Source organism: Lissotriton helveticus, chromosome 5_1 (assembly GCF_964261635.1).
Source record: "Lissotriton helveticus chromosome 5_1, aLisHel1.1, whole genome shotgun sequence".
Lineage (NCBI taxonomy): Eukaryota > Metazoa > Chordata > Amphibia > Caudata > Salamandridae > Lissotriton > Lissotriton helveticus.
The window spans coordinates 795,616,870-795,642,869 of NC_136065.1; the positions used below are offsets into that span (position 1 = coordinate 795,616,870).

At 42.8% G+C, this 26,000-nt stretch overlaps 1 protein-coding gene across 1 annotated transcript in view; it reads right to left on the reverse strand.

The window, feature by feature from the left end:
- LOC144753380 (SPARC-like) overlaps positions 1 to 26,000 on the reverse strand; it is a 1,082,362-nt gene that overhangs the window by 574,338 nt on the left and 482,024 nt on the right. Inside the window, exon 3 of the mRNA XM_078641095.1 lies at positions 19,936 to 20,023. Coding sequence (XP_078497221.1) covers positions 19,936 to 20,023 — 88 coding nt within the window. The remainder of the gene's footprint in view (positions 1 to 19,935; positions 20,024 to 26,000) is intronic.

The window sequence follows — 26,000 nt, forward strand, 5'->3', positions numbered from 1 at the left end:
AACTACGTCTACACAGACAAGTTCGAAGTCACAAATGACCTCATCTGCAGGAGCGTCAATTTTGGAGGCATCTCATGATATTATCCATATTCGTCTACACAGTTTTTCCATCAAGTTCTAAAAGATTTATTTTTCCCCAGCTTAATCTTACCCCCTTTATTGCGATCAAATTTAATGCAATGACCATCACCTTTCCCTACCAGGGCTGTTATGCTTAGGGAGATAGTTAGAGGATTATGATCACTGGCGTTATTTGGTTCTACCTCAAAGACACCAACAAGCGGCAAGTACTTTTTGGGGTGAAAATCGCTTTATTAAGAAGGGAAAACAAATCAAATAATATCACAAACTGCAACACAAATGCAAAAAAGCAGTCATGAAACTATACAATAAGGATGTAATCAAATGTGGCCAACAAATAATCATAAACAGCACTAAGGGGCACATTATACTGGAGCTGGAATCCAGAGGCCCAAATGTGTGTCCACGACAAGTACTTTCTTGATATTTTATGTATTTATTTTATTTATTTAAGCTTATAACGCGCAACAGCTACCCGCAGTGGGTTTCCCGGCGCCAGGGACAGACTCAAGAAGAAAAAAAAAGGACAGGTACACTAACTACTTTATATGAGCCCTCACAACCTACTGAAAAAGCCAGTTTTTGAGATCCTTACGGAATCGAAACAAGTTTGTCTCCGTCTTTAGGGCCATAGGTAGAGCATTCCAGGATTTGGGACCTAAGTGGGAGAAGGACCGACCGCCCATCTTTACTAGTCTAAATCGCGGAATAATGAAATCACCATTCTCTGAGGATCTTAAGGTACGACTTGGCTTGTATGGTTGGACTAGGCTCTGCAAGTATTCCATGACAGGTTTATGTAGGGGCCTCGCAATCACGCCTGAGCACTAGAGCGCTCACAAGATGGCGCAGCCAGACGTCCCTAGCTACCCCCAAAATGGCTGCAAAAAACGAATGTACCAGCCAGGGACCCGCTAAAACAGCGGTGGTAATGCCAAATTATAGTGCAGGTATGCGCTATTAATCTTATTAAAATCAGGGGTTAAGAAATTATTTTTAAACGAAAATATGCACAAAACAGGAAAGTTTTAAAATACAATAGCTTTGCACAGGTTAACTCGCCCAGAGCGCAAGTAGCACAAATGCGCGGCGTAACATAAGGGTACCTTGTCCAAGGTATAAACATAAAATCTATAAAACTCTCATTGCTCCTCTGAATGAAGTGGGGCACTGTGCTACAGGGCTAGAGGCCAAGTCATTATTAAGGCCCAGATCATTGTCAATAATAATAGCATTTGGGGCCTCACCCTGTGGTGTGTGAAAAAAATGCGACTGAGGCTGGTTCTCTAAGTCCAACATCCCACAAACCCGTTTGGTACTGAGCGTGCAGGTAGTAGAATTGAAATCCCCCACCTAAAGGATACATAGAGGCTGCCCCTTGCCTGAAATAATATTGATTTCTGTCTGAAGGGCTTCAATAACAAAGCAACTATTGCTGTCAAAAATGTTGTAACACCAGTTTACCAGCAACAGCTTGACCCGAATCAAGTTAGAAATCAAGATTAGTTGGTACAGGGGGAGGAGTTAACCACAGAGACTTGCACAGACCCATATTTAATGGAAATTAACAACACCAGCCCTCCTTTATCCCTTCCTGCCAGTGACAGTGTTGCACAGACTGTAAAGGAAAGATAACTGTCTATCACAATGTCATCCTTATGCCATGTTTCCTAGTGGCAGACAATATCAAAGCCCCTAATGTACTCAAGCCACTCCTCATTTGACAACTTTGTGCGAATGCCTTCAATGTTCCAGGAAATCATTTTAAATAGGTGGGTAGTGTGTTCAAAGTCCACTGGGCTCCCTAATGTGGAATTAGTAATGGGCATGGCAACAATAGCTGCCTGGTCAAACCCCTCACCTCCAAGGTTATCATCGGAAATGGAAGAGACCAACAGCTCTTACCAAATTGAGCTCTATGCTCAGGCCTGCTCATAATGTTGAACAAAGTGGGGCCAGTTAGCTCAACAGGCGGATTTCTACCAATATTCTGAGGCTCTCTCTAGACTGATGCGTTGTAACTTAGATCTTCTCATTTCGGCTGTGCTGTCCGTACATACCGGCAGTCAGTCAATTTTGCTCAAGCCAGAAAGAGCATCAAAATGGTTGGAATGGATAAATGACGTGAACTTGAGGACTGGTGATCTATTCTGTCGTCTGAATATGTGCTGTTGTCTTGTATAAGACCCCTGGTTATGGTGGGTAGATGAAGCCGAGTGGACGTACCTTAATCACTTCATTAGATGAATTTCTAAGATGTGTCAGTGAGAAATGCGCAAGCCCAGCTTTACGAAATTTAAGCACAACACAATCACCGTTCACACGTTTAGACGTTTTACTCAACCAATTCAAGCTCCTTGCCATAATAATATGTTTGAGCCAGTTTGTTTGTGATAAAATTTTGCTTGAGAACCAATAAGCAGATTTATTGGTTAAGCTCTGGCAGCTCTCTCGATGCCCCGGCTGTTTTTAAAAAGAGCCTACGGGGGCTTCGTAGAGGCTACAAAAAAACATAAAGTGTAGCAGATCCTGTGGAGACACCCCGTCGCAGCCACAGGATGCTAGCTCCTGGCCTCTACAGCTCCCCTTCGGGACAACAAGTAAAAGGTGGAAATAATCCATGCTGTACCTGATCAATAAAAACAGCTCATGGGACGACAAAGGCCACAAAAGTTATGGCTCCGTGGATGGAGTAGTTTTGAGCATCACAAAATTACGGACGCTAGGTTTGCACAATTCTGCCCCATCTCGACTAAGTTTTTTAAGTAAAATAAAAGACTTCTTTACAAACTCCACATCCGCTATGGTAATAAGATCAGGCTTTAAAAAAAGGTCCGGGCGCCCCAGCTCAACAAAACAACCCTTTATATATTTTAACCTCGGAATATGGTTCATGTGGTCAAGGCTCAAAACTTCTGTCAGTATCTGGTGGTTGAGGACTAAGTCTTTGTTTAACCAACAATTGAGCCAAAAAAGCAAAGGGCGCATTGCCAGAATATCACAGATGACATAAATATGCAAAACAAAATCCTAGAATGCGAAATAAAGAACGTTAATCAGTCATCAATAGCTGAGGAGCAAAACTTGAAAGATAATAACATTAATCAGTCATCAGTGGTTGAGGAGCACAACACTTAGCAATATTACCAAAACTCCAAACTGTCCAGTCACCCAAAATGACAACACTCTTCTTTACACTTTTCACCTCATGAGGTTTGGAAAACTTGCTGTCACCCTTGGTAACAACACCACCATGCTTTACTACCACCCAGTCACCAGACTTTATATTAGGAAACTTAATTCATTTCATACAATTATAATGACTAGAAGCGACCGCTTGCTGTTCAGTGACGTCCTTCTCAATTCTCTCACGATCCACCCACACACAATCTCTGTCCTTCAACCATCCAGGTAATTCTTTCACTCCTGGTTCACGCCCTATAAGGGAAACAAAAGGTGACACTCCAGTTACAGAATGTGGTGTCACTCTATAAGACCACATTAACTTCTTAAGCTCATGCGACTATGACAACCCATTGGATATTAAAAGTTGTATGTTGTCCATAATTAACCGGTTAGTCCTTTCCACCAAACCATTGGCTTGAGGCCTAAACATGGCAACTTTTTCATGCTTCACACCCATCCGTAAAATATAATCTTGCATTTTCTTAGAAACCAGTTGTGGTCCATTATCTGATACAAGTATTTTCGGAAATTCCTTCATTCATAAAAACTCTATCAAGAAACTTGATAACTTTTTCCGTAACAATATTATCAACTGTCTCAACAACAAACCATTTAGAATGGTAATCTACCAAAACCATCAAAAACTTACAATTTGACCCCAGTCTGGAAATTGGTCCAAGAAAATCTATTGCCACCCTTTCCCCTTTACACAAGCAAGAGGAGGTTGACGCACAACCTTGGTTTTATCACTTGTGGCACAAGCAAAGCTTCCTCAACATCCTTATCTAACCCAGGCCACCAGAATGACTGACAAACACGTCTTTTGATCATGTTTCTGCCCAAATGCCCTTCATGGGCAATATTGTCAATTTTTTATCTAAGACCCTCTGATGGTACTAATTTATTTCTTCATCATAATTTCTCTTCACTGACACTCAACTCTGTTGCAATATTATTAAATTCATTAAAACGCAAGTCTTGAATGAGATCACCTCCCCAGCCTGCAGACACACCTTGCATAACTTTTTGTAACACTTCATCATTCCTCATAGCAACGTCCCATTCTTCCTTGTCAAAAGCTTGGTCCTCATTATACTTTATCACATCAACCTCAACTTCAGATTCCTCCTCATCCACTGTAATGGGCATTCTGGATAAACAATCTGCCAATATATTCTTAAGACCCTTCACATATTCAACTTCAAAATTATATTCAAGCACAGATAAAATCCACCTTGAAATTACACTCCCTTCCAATCCTTTTCCTCCTTTAAATAAATGGACAAGTGGTTTATGATTAGTCCGAAGCTTAAATGGCAAACCCCAAACAAAATATTTAAAGTGTTTAATCCCCCAGCAGCATGCCAGTGCATCTTTCTCTATCACGGAGTATGATGTTTCTGCTCCCTGTAATCTTCTGGAAGCAAATCCTATGATCCTTTCATCATCACCAATAACTTGAGTCCCAAATTCCAATCGCACAAGCATCTGTCGTGATCAAAATCTTTGCTTTGACATCAAAATGCCCAAGACAAGGTGCACACAAAATTCCACCTTTGATTCTCTTGAATGCTTCGTCACACCCCTCGCACCACACAAAATTCACACCAGTTTTCATTAATGCACGTAACGGTTCTACCAACTCAGTAAATCCTCTAACAAATTTCGAGCAATACTCCGCCAGCCCTAAAAAACTTTTTAGTTGAAGGAGTGGGAGCATTTTTAATTGCAATATTTTACTTTGGTTTGATTCCCTTTTTGGATATCTCATGTCCTAGATAATTTACATTTTCTTTCCTTAACTGGCATTTCTCTCTCTTTATGGTCAATCCATGTTCACACATGCGATTCAGGACTTCATTCATCACCTTGTCATGATGTTCATAATTTCTACCCACAATCAGCTCATCATCTTGGAAACAAAGAACATCTCTTATTCCCAAGAGAACCACTTGCATCACTCTCTGAAACACCGCTGAGGCAGATGCTAGCCCAAATGGCATTCTGCTGTAGCGAAATTCCCCCAGCGGTGTTACGAATGATGTGGGATGCCTAAACTCTTCGTAAAGATCAATTTGGTGGTAGACTTCAGACATATCAATTACGCTGAATACACTACCTCCACCCATTGCAGTTAACATTTCTGAATATTAGGTAGGGGTTGTCGGTCCACCCATGTATTTTTGTTTAAGTCGCGCAAGTCAAGGCACAAACAAATTTTCTTCCCACCATCTTTTGGCACGACAACATTCTGAAGCTTCTATTGGCTCAATTATATTCAATTTCAATAATTTTTCAAGCTCTTCTTGCAGAAGACCTCTCATAAGATGTGGCACAGATCTTACTTTATGGACGACAGGTGTTGCATTCTTTTTAAGTATTATTTTGTGTGAAAAATGTTTAAGCTTTCCCAGTTCTTCGGAAAAAACATCAGAATATTTTTCCATTATCATTGAATCATCATTTTCAACATTGTGTACTTCGATAGATTTTACAGGCTCAGTGGAATTAGGATTCACCATGATACCTAAATGTTTTTGGTGACACCACCCTAACAAGTTTGATCCTTGTTTGGTTAAATAAGCACGTCCACACACTTTTTTACCTTCAAACTCGATTACCATACATTTAAGAACTAGGATATCAATTCTCTTTCCCCCATAGCCTACCGCCTTGATATCAGGAGCATCCCAATCTTCAACATAACTTAACGCACCCCATGTTTTAAAATAAATTTCCTTGGACAACAATGTAAAAAAAGACTACCAGAATCTATTAACATTCTCACTTCTTTTGTGTTTAAATTTATGGTACAATGCGGTTTTTCTAACCTATCCGTGCTTTCAGCAATAACATCCCCATTACCAAGTTTGTTATTAGCTATGACCTTGCAAGAATCTACTTGAGAAATAACAATGTTATCTATGCAAGGTATAATTTCATGAATATCCTCGCAAGAATCATCAACTTCTTGCACAAAAGGCATTTTTGTCCTACATGCTTTAGCAAGATGACCTATTTTCCCACATGGTCTACAAAGCGCATTCCTACCTAGACATTAGGTGCTGGAAGCTATGTGACCCAGTGCACCACACCGATAGCATCTAATGGGTCGTACTCCAAAATTAGGAAAAGGTTTACTGGGTTGAATAGACTCACTCCCTTTATCAGTATTCTTGCTTATAGGTATATGTTGAGATCTGACAATTGATTTTATCACTTTGGTCTCTTCAAAACACGCTTGTATCTCTGAACCCTTAGACGCTACAACTGTAGATTCAGAATTTTTAACTGCAATAGAGTTAGTGCATTCTACCATCTCTTTGATCCACATATCGGTGTGTTCTAACCCTTTAGCTATTTGTATAGCTTCTTCTAGAGTAGAATCTTTTATAAGTAATTTTTCTCGCACCCTTTTATTGTTCGTACACCTTACAATCTGGTCACTTATGAGTGAATCCACCAATTTTTCAAACTGACAAGTTAAAGAAAAACCTCTTAAAGCAGCAACATAAGTAGCAATATCTTCATCTCCCTTCTGGACTCTACAGAAAAATGTATGCCTTTCAAGAACTACATTTATCTTAGTAGTAAACCTTGATTCTAACATCTGCATGCTCATATCATATACATTGCTAAGCTGACCATCACCAACTCCAAGTGAAACTTCAGGAAGGTTTTCGTGTAAGCGATGTCCTTCTTACTCATAAGTTATGTAAAAGTATTGCTTGTTTATGTACAGGGCCATATTTATCTGCACCTGTAGCTAAAATATATGTTAAAAATAATTTCTTCCACTCCTTCCACGGGATTACTGGCTCCCCAGGTGTTGGAAGAAAAGAAGGTGGTGCAGTTAATCCCTGATCACCCATTAGGACAACAAAGTTATCAAAATGCCTACTGAAATTCCAATCCCATACAAATATACAATACTTTATCAAACACTTTAAGCAAGTCCCCCTGTAAATAAAATGATGTTAGTTGGAGAGAAAAAAAAATGAACTAACACAATAATTTAAAATAAAAACCTTGTTAAGTTGTTCCTTATATTTTTTCTTTCCAAATAAGATGAAGCCAGCTTCTTTCTTCAGCAGTTCCCCAACGTCGATAATTTCAAGGAAATAAGATTGAGTTCAGTCTCCGAGATCGAGCTTAGCCCCTTAAAGAACAACGTAATGTCAATCTTGTAATAGGAAAGTCCTCCCAAAGTCTCAAGATGGCCACCACGCTGCATTGTTTACACCCGATTTCTAAAGGAAATTGACTTCTGAACAACGTAACTCCGACTGCATGCACAAAGAACGTCGGGACGTCAAGCTCAATTGCGGTGTGCTGTAAGATGTTAGAACCTCGCGCTTAACCTCGCTCGCAAGCAACGCGTCCTTCAACTGCGGTAGGATTCAAAACGTCCTTGTATTTTTTGTATTCTAGTTCAACGATGAGTACAACTTGTATAATGGCGATATTTACGGAGCAAGGTCTTTCCTCAATCCCCGCACATGTAATGATCCAATGCAATACCTTCCGGGATTCATAATATTCACTTTTATGCAAACGTGCAACTCTCAGTAACACCTTGTGATCCAAGTAGCATTTTAAATCCTCCAATACCACCATTTGTTGGCAAAATGAAGCGACAGTAGAAATCTTGAATTCAAACAAGGCATTTATATATATCCAGTTATAAATATAGTGCAGAAGACGCTGTCAGCATTAATCAATCCCATGTAACGACGTCATTGGCATCAAATTGTCACAACATCAATGCTGCAGCCATAAAAAATGTCAATGTGACAATAGTAATCTTCTAAACCAGGAACTCTCAGTCACACAACTCGCAGCTTGAACACTTCTCAGTCAATTGTAAACTAATTTAATCACATTACTCACAATGTGGAGGATGATATTCTTTGATAAATATTGATAATCAAGGGTGGAGGTGCAACAACAATCTGCCCCTTGCGCAGAAAATCTTCTAGTTTCCCTCGTCGCCAATGTAAAGATGCTCTCCACACATGTGTAGAATAATCTTCATTATTGAAGGTTAACAGCAGGTAACTCCAGCTTCATCCTCCATCAGCTTCACAGCTCTAAATCCCTTGCTTTCAACCATAACATTCTGAGTGCCTACCAACAAGTGTACATTCCATTACAAAGAACTCTAAAAGCGGCTTGCTGTCTGAGGGGTTAAAGAGAAGGGCCCACTGCCCCCCAAGAACTCAAGCTTATCAGGTTCTAGTTCATCTGAGGCAGTCCTTCACAGAGACTAGGAGCATCCCCCTCAAGAGACTGATTCTCACTCTAAGTCTGGGGGAAGACAGAGCCTTAACCCTCCTGTTCCTTCTCTTGGAAAGCACTTGGTCTATTGTTCCAGGATCCAGTGTCTGTTCAGTCCAGTGTGCCTCTTCCAGGATGTGTATTGACTGTATGTCTTTGGTGTAACGGAGGCTGGGGAGGTGCAGTGGCTCCAGAGAGTCTGGATGAGTCAGGGCTGGGCTGAATAGACCTGGGCTGCCTTAAGAGTAGGGGGAGGAGATTTCCTTTCACCTGAATGGGCCTTGTCTGCCTTCCACAATGCTGTCTCTGCCTCCTGCCAGGAAGCACCACCAGAGAGGCCAGAGAGGACAGAACTGGTTTTGACTGAGCACAGGGTTTCTCTGCCACCAGAGAACAAGGAGATTTACTGTATAAAAAGAGGGGCCCTGACCCCAGACTTTTAGATAAATTATGGGAAATCAAGAGGAACCATTGCCAAGGAGAAGAGCCGAGAAGCTGAGGTGGAATACTGCCCCGGTGTAGTTTACTGTCTGGGGTAGGCCTGCATCGGCTACTCTCTGCCAAGGAAAGGGAAAAGGACTTTGCTGTTTGGTGTGTCCCCTTCTTGAGGAAGATCTCCAAGGGCTTGAAACTGAGCTTGCCTCCTGTTCTGAAGTCTCAGGGACACAAAGACTTCACCGCCAGTTCCCCTGAAGTTCCTTACTGGGTGCCAAGTTTCTCCCATCATTGGGGGACGCAGTAAGGAACCAACTCATCACCTCCCCACGCAGTAAAATACCGAAGCATTACCTCCTCTCCGGTAGGGAACCAACACATCACCTCCCCTGCACAGCAGTAAGGAACCAACGCATCACCTTCCCTGGGACCCTTTTTGTTTGTGTGTGCGACGCATCCAAGATACTTTGTGTGAAAAGTGTTGCATCTGCAATTTGAACTGACCTGTTGCTACCATTTGAAAATCATATTTGTAATCCTGTATTTGGGATTTTTGGCGTTTTGGTCTTATTTGGTTTAGATAAAGATTACTTATTTTTCTATGCGGTGTGGTTTCCATTTGTATTGTTTTCACTGTATTACTATATGTGTTCACAAATGCTTTACACACTGCCTCTGGAATAAGCCTATGTGCTCGTGCCAAGCTACAAAGGGGGTCAGCAGAGGTTATTTTATGATTGTTTACCCTGTACCCTGACTAGAAGCAAGGGTCCCTCTTTGGACAAAGGTACCTACCTCTGCCAGCTAGAGACCCCCATTTTTAACATTGCATTATAGGCTTCCAGGTCTGTGAAAAATATATTCACAAACGTTTGAAATGTGACTGGTGCATTCTTCAAGCAAGAAGGCATTACAATAAATGTATAATGCCCACTAGGGGTTGAAAAAATGCTGTGTTTGGTTTGGCATCCTCAGCTAGTCTGATTTGCCAATAGACAGCAGTAAGGTCAAATGTGCTTAAGAACTTGGCTGAGGCCAAATTATCAATATGCTCTTCTGGTCAGGCTGGCTGTAGATTTTATTCCTAGCAGGTAGCCTCTCACCTGTGTCCACTTCAGGGTACACCTGGTGGTTTGAGTGGGAGTCAGAGAAAACATATGCATGTATTAATTGAGGACCTTCCTGCAATCACTTTGCTGTTGATCAGTGAGGCTGCCTGCCAAAGCTACTCCATCACCTGATGCATGATCAGGGTTTTGTGAAAGGATGTCAGGAAGAGGTTCACTCTTTTACTCCTGTCCTTCATCAGTTGCCATGAGCAAACCCATGTCAGCCCTTTTAACAAAAGGTTTTAGCCTCTTCACATGAAGTACACTATGGGGACTTCTGGGAGTGCCAAGGTCCACCAAATAGGTGACCTTGCCCTATTGTTAAAGAATGGTATGGGGACCACTCCATTTGTCCTGTAGAGCTGCTGGGGCCACAAGCTCCAACACCTACACCTTCTGACCTGGCTGATGAACAGTCAGGACAGCCTTTTGGTCATGCCAAGCTTTTTGGAGTTCTTGGCTTGCCTCGAGGTTTTTGCTGTCCTTTTTCATGTTTTCAGCCATGTGAGCGTGCAGACCAAGTACATAGTCCACTATTTCCTGTTTGGGAGGTTTGAGAGGTAACTCCCATCCCATCTTCACTAGACACAAGGGACATCTAACTGGATGCCCAAACAGGAGTTCAAAAGGTCTGTAGCTGACCCCCTTCTGAGGGACCTCGTTGTAGGCAAAGAGAAGGCCAGGCAGAAGGACATACCATTTGCACCTAAGCTTTTCTTTGAGGCCCATGATCATACCCTTTAAGGTTTTGTTGAATCTTTAAACTAACCCATTACATTGAGGATGGTAGGGTGTGGTGAATATGTAATTCACTCCACACTCTTTCCACATTGCAGTAATATAACATGACATGAAGTTGGTACCTCTGTCAGTTAAGGCCTCCTTATGGATGCACACTCTGGAAAAAAAGTCCTAAGAAGGCCCTTGCCACCAGAGGAGCTGTAGTGGTCCTAAGGCGAATAGCTTCTTGACATCTAATGGCATGGTCCACCACCACTAGAATGTAACTGTGCCCAGAGGCTGTTGAAGGGTTCATGGGACCCATGATATCAACCCCAAACCTCTGAAAGGGAACCCCATACACTGGGAATGGAATTAAGGGGGCTTTGGGATGCCACCTGACTTGCCACTGGCTTGGCAGGTTGCACAGGAGAGAGCGACCGACCTCCCTAGTGTCCTCAGGCATCTGAGGCCAGTGAAAGTGAGGGACAAGCCTGTTCTAAGTCTTACTTTGCCCTAGGTGTCCTGCTAGAGGAATGTCATGTGCTAGGGCAAGCAGCAAGCCTCTAAACTTCTGGGGTATGACCAACCTCCTGGTAGCACCAGGCTTAGGGTTTCCACCCTCTGATTACAGAAGTCCTTCATCCCAGTGGATCCTATGGGACCCACTGACATTCCCAGCAGCCTCAGCAGCAGCTTGCTGTCTCAGGGGTTAAAGAGAAGGGCCCACTGCCCCCCAAGAACTCAAGCTTATCAGGTTCTTGTTCTATAGAGGCAGTCCATTCACAGAGACTAGGTTCATCCCCCTCAAGAGACTGATTCTCACTCTAAGTCTGAGGGGAAGACACAGCCTTAACCCTCCTGTTCCTTCTCTTGGAAGGCACTTGGTCCATTGTTCCAGGATCCAGTGTCTGTTCAGTGGAAATTTGCTTTGCTTGTGACCTGGTCACTGCAAACACAAGTGTGATCCAGCGGTGTACTAACAACAGATACTCCACTACCATATACTCAGCTGGGCCCATAAAAAACACTCACAGTTGAGTAAACAGCTGGAGTCAAAGTTTATGATTTCCACAATTTTAGGATTAGTTATATCTTATTCCTAAGGTACCTCTCACTGATCAAAAAGTTCATTCCTCTGGTCGATGGACCATTTGTTGAACTAGTTGATGGTGACAATTAACTCTAAGGGGCCCATTAGGATGGCGGGCGGACTTTGTACGCCCGCCATCCTGACGTAAAACGGGACCGCCCGCCATAAGGGCGGCGGTCCCTTTGGGGTCATTAGGATGCGCCCGCCACACTGGCGGGCGCATCCCGCATTTTTAACATTGCGGCAGGCGGTGCCGAAAGCACCGCCCACCCCAATGCTAAATATGCACACTGTGCACTTCAATGCACAACGTGACAGGCACCGCGTGGTGCCTGCCACGTTGTACAGTGAAGTGCAGGGGGTACCATAGGTACCCCCCATGTGCAGCCCCCGCCCCCCAGAGTCCCTGGGGGACCACAACGGGCCCCAACAAGACATTCCCGCATGCCTTTCCATGACGGCGTTGCTGCCACGGAAAAGCATGTCCCCGCACACACCCTAATATGGATGGCGGTGTCTAACAGACACTGCCACCATATGGAACCCTTTTCCGCCCGGTCAACTACTTGACCGGGCGGAAAAGCAGCGGACGGTCTTTCCGTCTGCCGCGGTCCCCCGCCATAGTAATATGGCGGGGGGAAATGGGTGGCGGGCGGGGAAGGATGTCGGGCGGATCGCCACCGCACACATGGCGGTGGCGATCCACCTGACATCCTAATGGGGCCCAAAGACTTCAGAGCAGGATTCAGGACAGGATAGTAGACCTCTCTAAAATACCGACGGTTTCGTCGCACCCCTCTCTGACACTCTCTTCCTCCTCGATATTCTTCTGCGATCCTTTTATCTAACCCAATTAAATTGGGGCAGAAGATTCTGCATTCGGCTTCTTCATCAGCTTCTCAGAGCATCTTTCCCCGCAACAGCATCCCCGACTCTCAGACAGCATCCTGAGCACTGCAATCTAACTAACTAACTAAAGCTATCTTAATTATACCTTTCGTTCCTCATGTACCCCCCACTAAAGTTTTGATATCGTAAAAATACAAAATCTAATTGGTCAGGCAAGGGGGGAAGATCTCACACCATGCTTACATGTCATTTAATTCAGTTAAACCATTGTTCGCAAACCCATCCCCTTAATTTGTATTCACAATTGTATTCCCATCCACTACATGTATCCCTTTTGCAACATTAATGACACTATGAAGAATAGTATAGAACTAAATCGCTGCCAATACTGTTAAATCAATTACTTTTATATTAACACCATCACATTGGATTTCAACACAACATGGGTCTAAGACTTATAGTTCAGTCTGAATAAATCTTCTTGTTTTATTTATATTTCTCTTTGCACTTTAGCACTTTGCACTTTGTATCATCACATCACTATGAATTATAAACTGATGTATGATTTTTATAGGATTGTATCATAAATGTTTTTAGACGAATGTATTTGTTATATAGATGTATGTTTGTATTGCCATTGTCTTTATATGATATTAAGTTATCGCAATAAAGTAATTTGACTGACTGACTGACATTGCAGCCAGTTTCGACAGCCTTATGCTTTGTTTACCAAATATAGATGAAAGTTATAGATCCAGCATGTCTTTGCAAACATTACGATTGTGTAAATAATTCAGCCTTGGTTAAGGCTGGGTAGGTCTTTTTATGTTTTGGATGCAAATACTGTTCACTGCCCTCCCTCTCTTACTTACCTTCACTTTTGCACATTGCTGCACCATTCTCTCCTTTCCCTCCCTTTTGGGGCTTCTCAGCGCAATTTTACTGACAAATGTGCTGTTTTTTGGACATGTCATTACATGTACAAACGTAATTAAATATGTTCAACCATGAATAAGTATTGTTTGTAATTGTTTTAACAGGTGATGTTGATCTTCATTTGATATTGCATTTCCACTGCAGCTACCCCTTTTTTGTACCACAGTTTCGAGATGATCATCGCGTAATTAAGTGGTGTCCCTCTATGTTTTTTGTTTAAAATTCTTTATTTGGGTTTTACAGTACAGATTTCCATTTGAGACATCAGCTATAATACAGTTTAACAAACATTTATGAGTATTTGAGCATCATCTATAGTTACAAAGTTTGCAATGTCGTCTTTTGTCTAGCCGACTAAATATGTCATCTTACAACAGTCCAGATATCATCTCATGGCTAGTCTCGCGGTATGGTATTATAGTCTGCTGTGTCTGGTCCGGGGAGTTACTTGGTGGCGAAAGTAGGTATATTGCCCTCTCCTTCAATTTTGTATGTTGTCCCCGTTAGTGTACCTGACCACCTGCTCTGTTAGGTTAAGTCGGCATCTGAACTGCCGTGGGGGAACTAAAACTGTGAACTGTGGGGAAGAAGGTGGGGGGGAATGCTCAAAGCGAACAGGGTGTTCAGTTATGTCGGCTGATGAGTTGACTGGCTACAAATTAGTTGGTCTATATTGCGGAGTAAGTGGGGGGAGAAAGCTCAGCTGTGGGAATAAGCAATAACCCTACGAGGACTTTCCAGACAGGCCGTCCGTCCCACGTGCCTTGACGTTACGCAATGGTAGCTGGAGTCTGCGCCACGGGAGACAGGGGGGGGTTTGGGATGGGAGCTGTGAGGCTTCAGGTGTTTCTCCCACTGTTGTCTCATGTTTGAATTGAATTAACCACTGCGCCCATTCCATGGATACTGGATGTTTACATTTACCCTTCACTTCCTCCTCCCTCAGTGTCTCTTCCTCTGCTGCCCCCCATTTGTTCCTTGCACCCATCCAAGCCGGCACCGGGGGCCTATTTGGGGCTCTCCAATGCATGACTATGCTCCTCTTTGCTAGGAGAAAAGCTAGTGATGCAAAGCGCCATTGTAATTTTTCAGACTTTTTTTTTCCTGAGAATTCCCAGAGCGCATGCTTCCCAAGTGGAAATGTTCGGGAGATTGACTGTTGCTCGGAGCATTTGGTGTACCCTGTCCCAGTATTGCTGTATGGTGTGGCAATCCCAGAACATGTGTCTAAAGTTCGCCTCTGGAGTTTGACACAAGGGGCACGCGAATTGTGTGTCTGGGTAGAAACGGTGCAATTTATCTGGTGAGAGGTATGCTCGGTGTAGGACACTGAACTGTATGTTTTTGAAACTCGCATTCCTAAACACCCTTTTTGGATAGTCCAGCATTTGCTCCCATTCTTTATCATGGAATGCCCGACCTACGGGGTCTCCCACGTCTGTCGCAACCCATCTAGGGAAATGTTAGTCAGCTCCTGGATTGCCCTGTAGTGCCAAATGACTAAGTGCCTGCCAGTCCCCATCCGCAGTATTGTGTGCAACACTGGATGTGTCAGGGGTTCCCCATCCCGAAGATCCCAGTATTGGCGACCACTTTCTCAAAGCTGTCTGTGCATTAGGAATTGTCCCGGCAGGAGGTCATACCACTCGACCATTTGGGCATACGTCATCAACTGTACCTCATGGAACAGAGACTCCACCTCTGTTACATCGTGGTCAGTCCATACCTGAAGGGCTCCTGTGGTGTAGTATTCATCTTTCCGGGGGAACCCTACTAGGAAGAGTAACGTGGAATACAGGGGCTGTCCTTTCGACATGCGGTGTACCCATAATATACACTTGCGGGCCAGGGAAACCTGTAGCGGATGTGTGCGTTGTGGTTTGATACCCGGCAATAACATTCTCCTATTAGCTGGGAGGGGTATTCGGCCTTCATCGGTTACTGTTTCCCCTACATGTCTTTCTGCTGTCCAGTAAGACATCCATTGGAGTTGTGTCCTTAGGAAATATGCCTCAAAGCATGGGACACCTAGCCCTCCTCGGGTCGTGCTTAAATATTAAGTACGCAGGGCTACTCTATGGCGGCCGTCTCCCCATATTAGGGCTGTGAGTAATGTGTCTAGCTCCCGAAAGAAGGATTGCGGTGGTATCACAGGAAGATTCGTGAAGTGATAGAGCAATCTAGGAACCATAATCATTTTGGCTATGGCTACGCGTCCGATGGGCGCCAGAGGCTGAGTTTTCCAGAAACTCAACAGCGCTCGCAGGCCCGCCAACCTTTTCCGATGATTGCTCTCATAAAGATATTCGGGGGAATGGTATAACCGCACTCCTAGATATCAGGGGGCCGCAGTAGTCCATGTGAGTCTCTGGGCGCCCACTGTGACGTCCAGGGGTGCCAGATGAGGACTGAGTGAGAAAATCGTAGATTTGTCCCAGTTGACTCTGAGACCTGAGGTCTCCTCAAAGTCTGCAGCGCTGCCCATATTGAGGTGAGGTCACCAGTGAAGTCCCGGATGCAATGTATTGTATCTGCTATTGGGATTCCCCATGTCCGCCCCTCCCATCGTAATCGCTTGTCAGAGCAAATAGGAGGGGGGGAGAGGGGGCACCCCTGCCCAGGCCCCCGCTCCACCGGGTATAGGGCTGATATGAGTTTGCCAATTCTTACCCTGGAGATAAGGTTCTTATAGAGGAGTTGTGTGTATGCCAGGAGCATGGGGCCAACGTTTATCTTCCGGAGGGCTGCGAACAGGTAGGACCATGTTAGTGTATCGAAGGCTTTCTCAAGATCCAAGATTAGGCATGCCGCATGTGAGAACTGGACTTTTGCCCTGTCCTGGATATGAAACAAACTGCGCAATTTTGTGAGGTGTTACGCCACGGGACAAAGCCACATTGGTCTGGGTGTACCATAGCTGGAAGGATTTGACTGTACCGGTCAGCTAATATTTTCCCCAGAATTTTACAGTCCACATTTAAGAGCGTTATTAGTCTATATGAGGCTGGGAGCGTGGGATCTCAATGTGGCTTCGGAAACGTCACCAGGATCGATTCCCGGAGTGAACCCAGAAGTTCACCTCTAGTTAGTGTGTTTTCGTACATGGATGCCATCCGCGGTGCTACTTGATTTGCAAATGTGCTATAATACTCGAGGGGGAATCCGTCCATACCTGGCGCTTTGTTTTGTGCTAATGTTCTGATCGCATGGATTATGCCCGAGGGCATGATCTTCGCTTCTAATTCCTTCTTGTCCGCGGGTGAGATCTCGGGCATGGGTGACGGGCCGAGAAACCGAGTCAGTTTTCGGGGCGTCTCCGGTGTTAGTCGGAGTAGATTTCTGTATAGTAGTCATGGAATATGTGCATTATGCCGATTTGTGAGTGCTTAGGGTGTCCCTCTTTGTCTGGGAGTTCTGTGATCGGGTGTACCGCTGTGTACTGCTTGGCTAGTCAGGCTAGAAGTGACCCTCTCTGTTACCCTCCCGGTGCACTCTAGCTGCATATGCACCAAAGTTATATTTGTGTTGGTCTCGCGTGATTTCTGCATGAAATGTTTTAGCTTCTGTAAGCTGCGCCAGTGTGGCTTTCCTTTGGTCCATGTCTTTTGACAGGTCCGCCAGTTTAACCTCTGCATTTTGTAGCGTGCTTTCCAGTGTTCTCCGCACACCCACTACCTGTTGGATGCAGTGTCCCCTGGCGCTTATCTTAAACGCGTCCCATTCTGTTAATCTGGAGGACGCTGTGCCGGCTTTTAGTAGAAAGTGTTCTTGGATGTACTCCCCGTGGATTTGATGGAACGCCTGATCAGTGAGGCACTCTCGGGGTAGTTTCCAGGTTGGAACGGGGGGATAGGGCTGTCTCCATCTAAGGATCACTGTGTGCGCATCATGATCTGACACTACCCTGCCTAGGTAGTCTGTGTGTTGCCCTTTGGGTAGGAGAAATGTGGAGCAAAGAAACCTATTGAGCCTGACTCTCAAGTCGTGTGGGACGGAGTGAAAGGAATAGATTTTAGCGGTTGGCTTCCGTGCTCTCCAGGCATCCACTAGCGCCCACCGATCCACCCACCACTGGAAGTGCTATGTATGTTTTAATGCAGGTGATTGCACTGATGGGGGATGCGATCTATCTAGGTGAATGTCCAGAGTGCAATTGTAATCCACCCAAGGATCCACGGGATCGATGGGTGCTGGGCTAGTACACCTGTGAGACAACCCCAATATTGATCCTGCTCTACATTGGGGGCGAATATACTCCCTAATAGTATTGATTGGCCTTCTAATAGGCCCGCCATCAGTGCGTATCGACCGTCCTTGCCTACTAGTCGTGTTTGCTCCCTGAATGGTACCCCTGGTCTAATCCATATGAGTGTGCCTCTGGCGAATGTGGAGTATGTCGTGGCACAGATAATGCCCCACCAATTTTTTATGGAGACTGCCCACCTCCGTCTCCATCAGGTATATCTCTTACAAAAGAGCTATCTGTGCCTGTTGCCTCTTAATATATGCATATCGCTTGTTTGCCTTATGCATCCCTCTAACGTTTAATGTGCTGAGTTTGATGTCTGTGTTAGGGACCTTGGGTGTCATGTAGTTCGATGCCGAATCAGTGCTTTCCCTAAGTGTGGCGTTCTCCTCACCCACTGCTCCCTCCCGTCAACCCACTGCCAGTCACTTACATATTGTTTGAATTTTCCGCTTCCGTTTCCTCGTTCCCCCAAGGACATCTGGAGAGTAGGGGAAAAGGGCGGGGTAAACTCAAACAACAGGAAACATTCCCAACTCGGGGGACCCATCGCTCGGGGCAATACATCCAAACTGAATTTCATGTACAAAGTTTAGTTCATTGCTGAGGGGTGGTGGATGTGCATCCCGTCCTGTCACTGCTGCTGCTGCTGCCCGCCTATAGATGTCATAAGATGAGCACCCGTAAATACAGTTTCTGTTCTCGGCTGCCTGTTTTGGACTGGAACAGTGTTGATTTTTGCAGCTGTTGTGACTAACCTGAATGACCACGGTATTGTGATGCCGGGGTGGGACAATGGCCCAGCCTGAAGCCAAGCCGCCCTTTCTGTGTCTCCAGCTGCCTCAGCTCCATTATATTAGTGTGTCCGCTGTTTGAGGAGTCACTAACGGGGGTGTCATTGAGCCTTCTCGGGATGTATGTGCATCACTGCCTTCTTCTTCCGAATTGAGCAAATGCAGGCCTCTCTCTACGTCTGAGCTCTCCCCTGTGGGATTCAGTGTTGCCACTGCTTGCAGTGCTCTCCTGAGCTCTGTTATGATTTGTGCGAGGTCCGAGGAGTTGTAAGTGACCGAGCTGGGCTGCGCGCTGATTTTAGTGAGGGTGACCCTTCTGAGCCGTTGTCCTGAGCTTCCAGGTGGTCGGCCACCTTGCGTTAAGCGGTGTCAAGCGGTGTCCCTCTATATAGTATGTGGCTGCTTCACTGACAACCCGGGAGAATGGACTCCATAGGCTGCAGGGGGGTCCTGCTCAGGCAGGGGCACCTCTTACTTAGAACCAAGCACCCTGCCTTCAGGATTGCAAAGGCCTGCTATAGAGATGACTTATAGGTTTTAAGTGCAGTGACCCTAGATATAGGAAACATATATCTTTAGTAATTGGTGCTAGCATCAATTTACACAGGCTGCAATGGCAGGCCTGTAGTTCCATTTTGAATGGTCTCTCATGGGTGGCATAATACATGCTTCAGCCCATGGGAGACATCTGTGGTACCTATACACTGGGTACCTTAGTACCATATACTAGGGACTATCAGTATCCAATCTGGGATGTACCTAAGAACTGAACACAGCAATTTAGGGAAAAGGCAGATCGTCTGAGGTCCTGATTAGCAGGATCCCAGTAAGACTAGTCAAAAACAAAATCACATCTACCAAAAAGTAGGGGTAACCATAGAAGCAGATCCTACTTTCCTACATCAACCAGGCATTCCTCACTGGTATAATGTGCTGCCATTCCACCAGTTTACTTTGGAGTCAAGTTTGTGTATGAAGCACTTTATAAATGATTTTACAATACAATATAATGTTGGTGAACCATTTCAATATCTAATAACCCTTGCTTTGTCGGCACTTCATTGTTTCCAATCCTGTAAGGTGATTCTCACACTTCAATTGATACCAGTGCTTTGACAATAATTATCTGCTTTGCAACAGGCATACCTCAAACAAAGTTAGTAGCTGCCACAAAGTAGCATGTTTGAAATATCTGGGCATGTACACTACCTGGATCCACACGGCCTAAGTATGGACGAACTTTAGCTTCTTCTTCTTCTTCTTGTCTGAATGATTTCCGTGTTGCTCTTGATGTAGCCTATTAGAAGGGCACAAAAATATGATTAAACAATCATGGAGCAGAGAAGTATTGGTGGCATCACATATTGGGGGATTCATCTTATTCTGCATTGAACATGTTAATTTTCTCTCTTCCACTTGAATTTCCGGGTAGAATGCCAAAGCATTTCTGGATTGGCCACTTTTCCACTCTGGCATTTGCCGGGTGGGTTGCATGGTGGGGGTTGCTAACAAAACAGGATGGGCTACCAAGACCCAAGGGTGTACCTATGACCCCATTTTAGTTGCTGTCTCTTGCAGTGTGGGCTGATTTGAATGTTTTGCCAGGTATGGTTTCCAGTCCGGCCCTAAGACTATGCCAGATTGGATCAAACTGGGGGCCTCATTTACGATGAATTGGCATAGGGCATCGAAATACTCTGCATTCCTGTCCTTTGCCCCTGCGCCAGTGCACAATTTGTTGGCTAGTACCTACATAGGTATCCTTGCACCCCGCTGCAGGCAGGATTGTTACTGTGCAGGTAGGGGCTCCTACCTGCACAAAAACAATTCTAAGAGGCATTTTCCTCATTCTATGTATGCTGCAGAATGCAGCACATATGGGAAGTGGAAAAAACAAGGAGAGAGGAAAAGATTTCTCCTTGTTACGCCTGCTCTGGGGAGGTGGTAGATTTTGGCGCTGCTCCAGGTTTACGTGATTTTGTAAAATCTGGGACAGCATCAAAATCCATGGGTTTTGATTGCTAACAGCCACCACAACACCCATGGAATGCCTCATTGAGCAGAGTAAGGGAACACAGCGCTTTCCAATGCCTTGCCTTACTCCATATCTATAAGGTCATGCAAAGCGATGGAGGGTGGCTTGGTGTCGTCTCATAGATATGATTAAGAGTCCTGCACCACCGAAGCATAAAAAAAGTGACGTCCTGCAGCGCAGGCCTCTTGTAAATAAGCCCCGGGCTCTCCGACACTCTATGATTTGAAAATAAATAAGATATCCAAACAATTGTGAGTCACAATCTGGATCTGTTTCCAAGCTAGTAGCACATCACTTTGTCTGACAGCTTCCATCTTCGTTGCTGTTCAGCTTTCATTTCGCCATTGTAAATCTTTGGGAATTGAACTATGTCAAAGGGCAAATTAGCTTATGTGGCACACACACTGTAAGTTTCAATTACTATGCAGATACACCAAGCAATGGAATAAGTAGCAAGTCACAGACCATCAGGCTAACAGGCTTTCTGTACAGTTAACAGCTATTAAAGTGAACGACTGCAGCGCTACAGTGAAATGCATCCACTTCCATCCGTTACGGTTATGTTCTCTCTCGCTAAAACCTCTCTCTATGAGTTTGTTACAGCATGTGGCTCAATCACAAGACAAGGGCGGAAGAAGATATCTACTTGTCCAACAGTCACAGTCCATGATTATATTTTGTGAAGTGTTTGAACTTTGAAAAAACAGTTATTTAAGTTGTCTTTCTGCAATGGATCTGACCAATACATATGCGTCATATTTATGTTGTAAGCCACTAGGAAACCTCCTGCGCTGGGACGACATTTGGTCATTTCATCCCGTTCAAGTAAAACAGGCTTCAGCATCCTGCTCGCCCCTGCCATATGACGTGTTCACTCTGTATTGGAAATGTAGTGATGCACGAAGAGAGCTTGGGGCCTGTGGCTCCACCCATGTTAGCATCTTTCAAAGTATTATCTATACACCGTCTCTGATGTTTGCCAACTTCTTATGCCACGCTCCTTTGTTTTGTTACTTTGACTGCTGTCATGGCGAACATCTCTTTCTAAAATAAAGACTTGCAAGCAAATTGTGTCAAAAATATTGTAACGTCAAAAATATCGTGGTACTAATATAGAAGTTAAGAATATTGTTTGTATGTTTATAATATTTTTTTAAAAATAGCGCTGTATAAATAATAGATTACTTTAATATCGTTGTAATGAATGAATGAAAAGTGATTTGTAAAGTGCAAATGATGGCTGCTTTCATCCCGGCGCTGTACTGATGATGAAAGGACTGTTTGCATCTAACGAAACAATAAAGTTTTCAGATGCCAGAATAATAGATTCCTTAGAGGTTGACCACAGATGTAATACTAGAGTGGGCAAGCAAAACCCCTTGGCTCTCCTATATTAAAGCCCAATTGAGGGACCTGGGTCTGTCACATTCTTTTGACAACCTAGTGAATATTGCTAAAATAAATAGGTCCAAGTTAAAGAAAGAATACATGGGGCATTTGTATTTGAAAAGAGACATGTACGAGATGGAAAATGCAGGGTTATTGACCACTCACTTTTGGTGTGTACAATGCGGACCGAGCCTTACCTTTCTTTTTACTTTAGCCATGTTAAATGATATTATCTTAAAAGGTTTAGGTTTGGAACCTTACACTTACTGGTTTCATATCCACAAAATGTATATACAGAAGCTGGATTGGATATATGCCCATGTGATTCGCAATTTAAGCAGAGCACGTGGCACTCTATGTTCTTTTGCAATCCTTATATTAATCCAAGGCACACTTTTTTAATACCACTTTTAAAATATTTGAATATAACAAGATACCAGGCAGCTTTGCGCTATCTCCAGCTTTTAAAGAATGAATTTATCTGTTTGATGGTCTATAGATATATCTCCACTTCAGTTCCACTCAGAATTATTGTTGGGAAATGAGTCTGTATTATATCTTACCACTGCACTTTATATTTATTGATATTCTTAAAAATGTTGACATTTGGCACTAGAATGTGGCTTCTTTCTGTCCTAACATAATCATGGCTGTGTCTAGGGTGCTGATAGGAATATCATGAGCTTTCTTCACCTGTTGATTTGTAAATCTTATTTTCTCTTCCTTTTAAAAACTATGGTTCATATTGTTTACCTTTTACTAAATCAGAAATTCTTTGTCTTTTATAATGTTTTCTTTTATGGCTTGGAATATAGCCGAATAAAGATTTCTGAACTGAACTGAACAGAACTGTAATACATACGATATTTAATTATTTTAATATGTATTAGTTATTATATTCATTAGAGGTGTTATTATTATAATAACTGCTTCGTGGTTTTAATATAGAAAGTTTAAACATGCAATTATATATATTTTTTTACATTTAACTATTAATGTATAATTTAGTACCATGTTGTTGGGATTATGGAGGACTAGGGTGCAAAGTTATGTCAATTATGAATGATTGCTTTTTATTTTAAATTAATGTTTTATTGTATCTAAATATTTAAATGGTAATTCATTAGTTAAATTATTTAATTGATTGTCATTTTAATAATTCAGTGTATTCTTTATTTTTAATGTTCAATTTTAATTTTCCATAATGTATTTATTAATTTATAATTTAGTAGAAGGTTGTTGGATTTGTAGGAGAATACAGTAGGAAGTTATTTGTTTATGAATGTTTGGTTTTATGTAAAATTAAAAATTAAATTGATAGCAGATTAAGTATTAAATTGATTATTTGTTAAGACAATTATTTTTCTATTTTCATTGATTGTCTATTCATTGATAACTGTATTTAATAATAAATATTTCCAATTAATTGTATATTTATCATTTTATTTAATTTAATTACTGCTTTGATGTTATTATTTGCTATTATTACTTTTTTTTAAAGGATCTTTTGGGTAGCAGAGAGGAAAATGCATTTATTTTAAATATATTTATTTGCTTTTATATTTGTTCATTTTTGGCGGATTATTTCATTATTTTTTCAATCAAACTGAAATGTATATATTTATAATGCATATTTTTTTGTGATTGTTTAAATATTTGTTCTGTTGATAAGTATTTAAATGTTAGTAATTCTCACCCCTCCAAAGTCCAACATTTTCTCTACTGTAGCTTAGATTTGAGTGAGAACAGTAAATCTAAAAACACCCAATTGATGGATGGAATGCAGAACAAATGAAAACATTCACCCCCCAGTCAAGAGATCTGGGTTAAATCCATCATTCTTTTGCTCACAATGCCACCCCAGTTTAGACCTGGACATATGCAAATCAGTCTTGACCCATGTCTCATGGGAACAGTCCAGCCCTAACTGCCAAGCTAGGTCCTCCCTGAACAGGAAACTAGCCCAATAGCTTTACTATGTCTGGATCTTAGCTAATCAAATGCCAGTGTTTCTGTACTGCATTTATGATCTTTTTGTTTTCGTTGCTGTAGGTTATAATGAGCCTACGTGCTTCTTGTTTTAGCAGCTACGAACAGTGTAATCCATGGTGAAAGCGTCCACCCTAAATCTCTATTTAGAAGCATCCCCTATTGGGAATTAATCAGAATGTGTTGAAACTGTTCAAAAGATGAATATGCAGTATATCAATTTCAAGCAACAATATTAAGGATGAAAAAGAGAGGATACAAACAAGCAGACCTTGCTACAAGCCTGGAAAAAGTGAGAACAAAAACACCTGCTGAAACATTGATTTCGAAAACACAAACTAACGAAATAGAGAATGAAACCAGGAAGCACTCAGGCTCAATATAACCTACAACAAGGAAAACAAAAAGATCATAAATGCAGTACAGAAACACTGGCATTTGATTAGCCAAGATCCACACATAGGAAAGCTATTGGGCAGTCGACCATCGGTGACTTATAAAAAAAACTCAATCACTTAAAGACAAGATGGTACAAAGTCACCTACAAACCAACAAAACAGCAACAGCACAAAATTGGCTAAAGGATGCAGGAAAAGGTTTCATAAAATGCAATAATTGCAAAGCCTGCAAGATTGGGGGAAACAAAAAGACGGTAATCAACAATGATGGCAAGACAATATCCATAAAATACAACATCACATGTAAAACGACACATGTAGTTTATGTAATTCACTGCCATGTGGTTTACAATACATTGGAAGCATGATATGTATGTTAAAAATAAAGGATATTGGAACATATACGTGCAGTAAAAAACAAAGATGTTACTTATGCAACAGTGAGACACCTGAATGAATGTCAAAATGCAGATTGGAGAACAATGCAGTACTATGGCCTAGACACAATCTCCCTGCATGAACTTGGGGGAGATAGAACAAAAAAACGTAGACAACTTGAATCATGATATATCATCAAACTTAAGGCCAAGTATCGATGAAGAACTTTTTGTGCAGTTGTAAATAATGATTGGGAGATTGAATTGTACTGTCTCAGAAATAATGATTATGATAAGAATCTGTAAAAAACGGTCTTATATTTAGAGCCTTGGTACTAAACCATAATGAACATGAAGCCACTATAGGCTTAGATGGTACTACACAATGAAGAAGCTATGATTCATAAAACCTCTGATGGTACTATACCAATACACCCCTATTTTAATGAGAAGATTCTCAAAAAATCTGAATGCTGTTGAAATAAAGTCCCCGCCATTCAATGAATACTGAATTGAATTAAATTGGTGGCACAGAAAAATCATCCCATAAAGATTGGCCATGTTAATTTAATTTAATATTGAAATTGGAAATTCTAATGCCACGATTTGCAACAGTAGAAACAAAGGATGTTTTTAAAAGCACGTCAACTCCCATCATGCATCATAATAGTGACTCACTCCTCTCCTCGAGCCGAGTGGTCGCTCCCAGCTGCCCCTGCTAGCTTTGGTATCGTAGCGCTGCTCTGCATTGGAAGCTGCCATATATTATTGACTGCTGCCTGTTTAACTGCCGATTTACTTGTATTACATTGTGTAATTTATTTTGTGCTGTTTAGCCCTTGGTCGCGCGTCTGCCTGTAGCGCTACGCTGTGCTCCCCCCTCCGCCTCCATTTTGATTGTTATTGTGGTCCTCGTGTGCCCGCCCCGCCTCCCAGCTGAGACGCCCTCCCACTGACCTAAAATAGCGCTTCCCTGCCTCAGAGCGCCGTGACTCACTCCTCTCCTCGAGCCGAGTGGTCGCTCCCAGCTGCCCCTGCTAGCTTTGGTATCGTAGCGCTGCTCTGCATTGGAAGCTGCCATATATT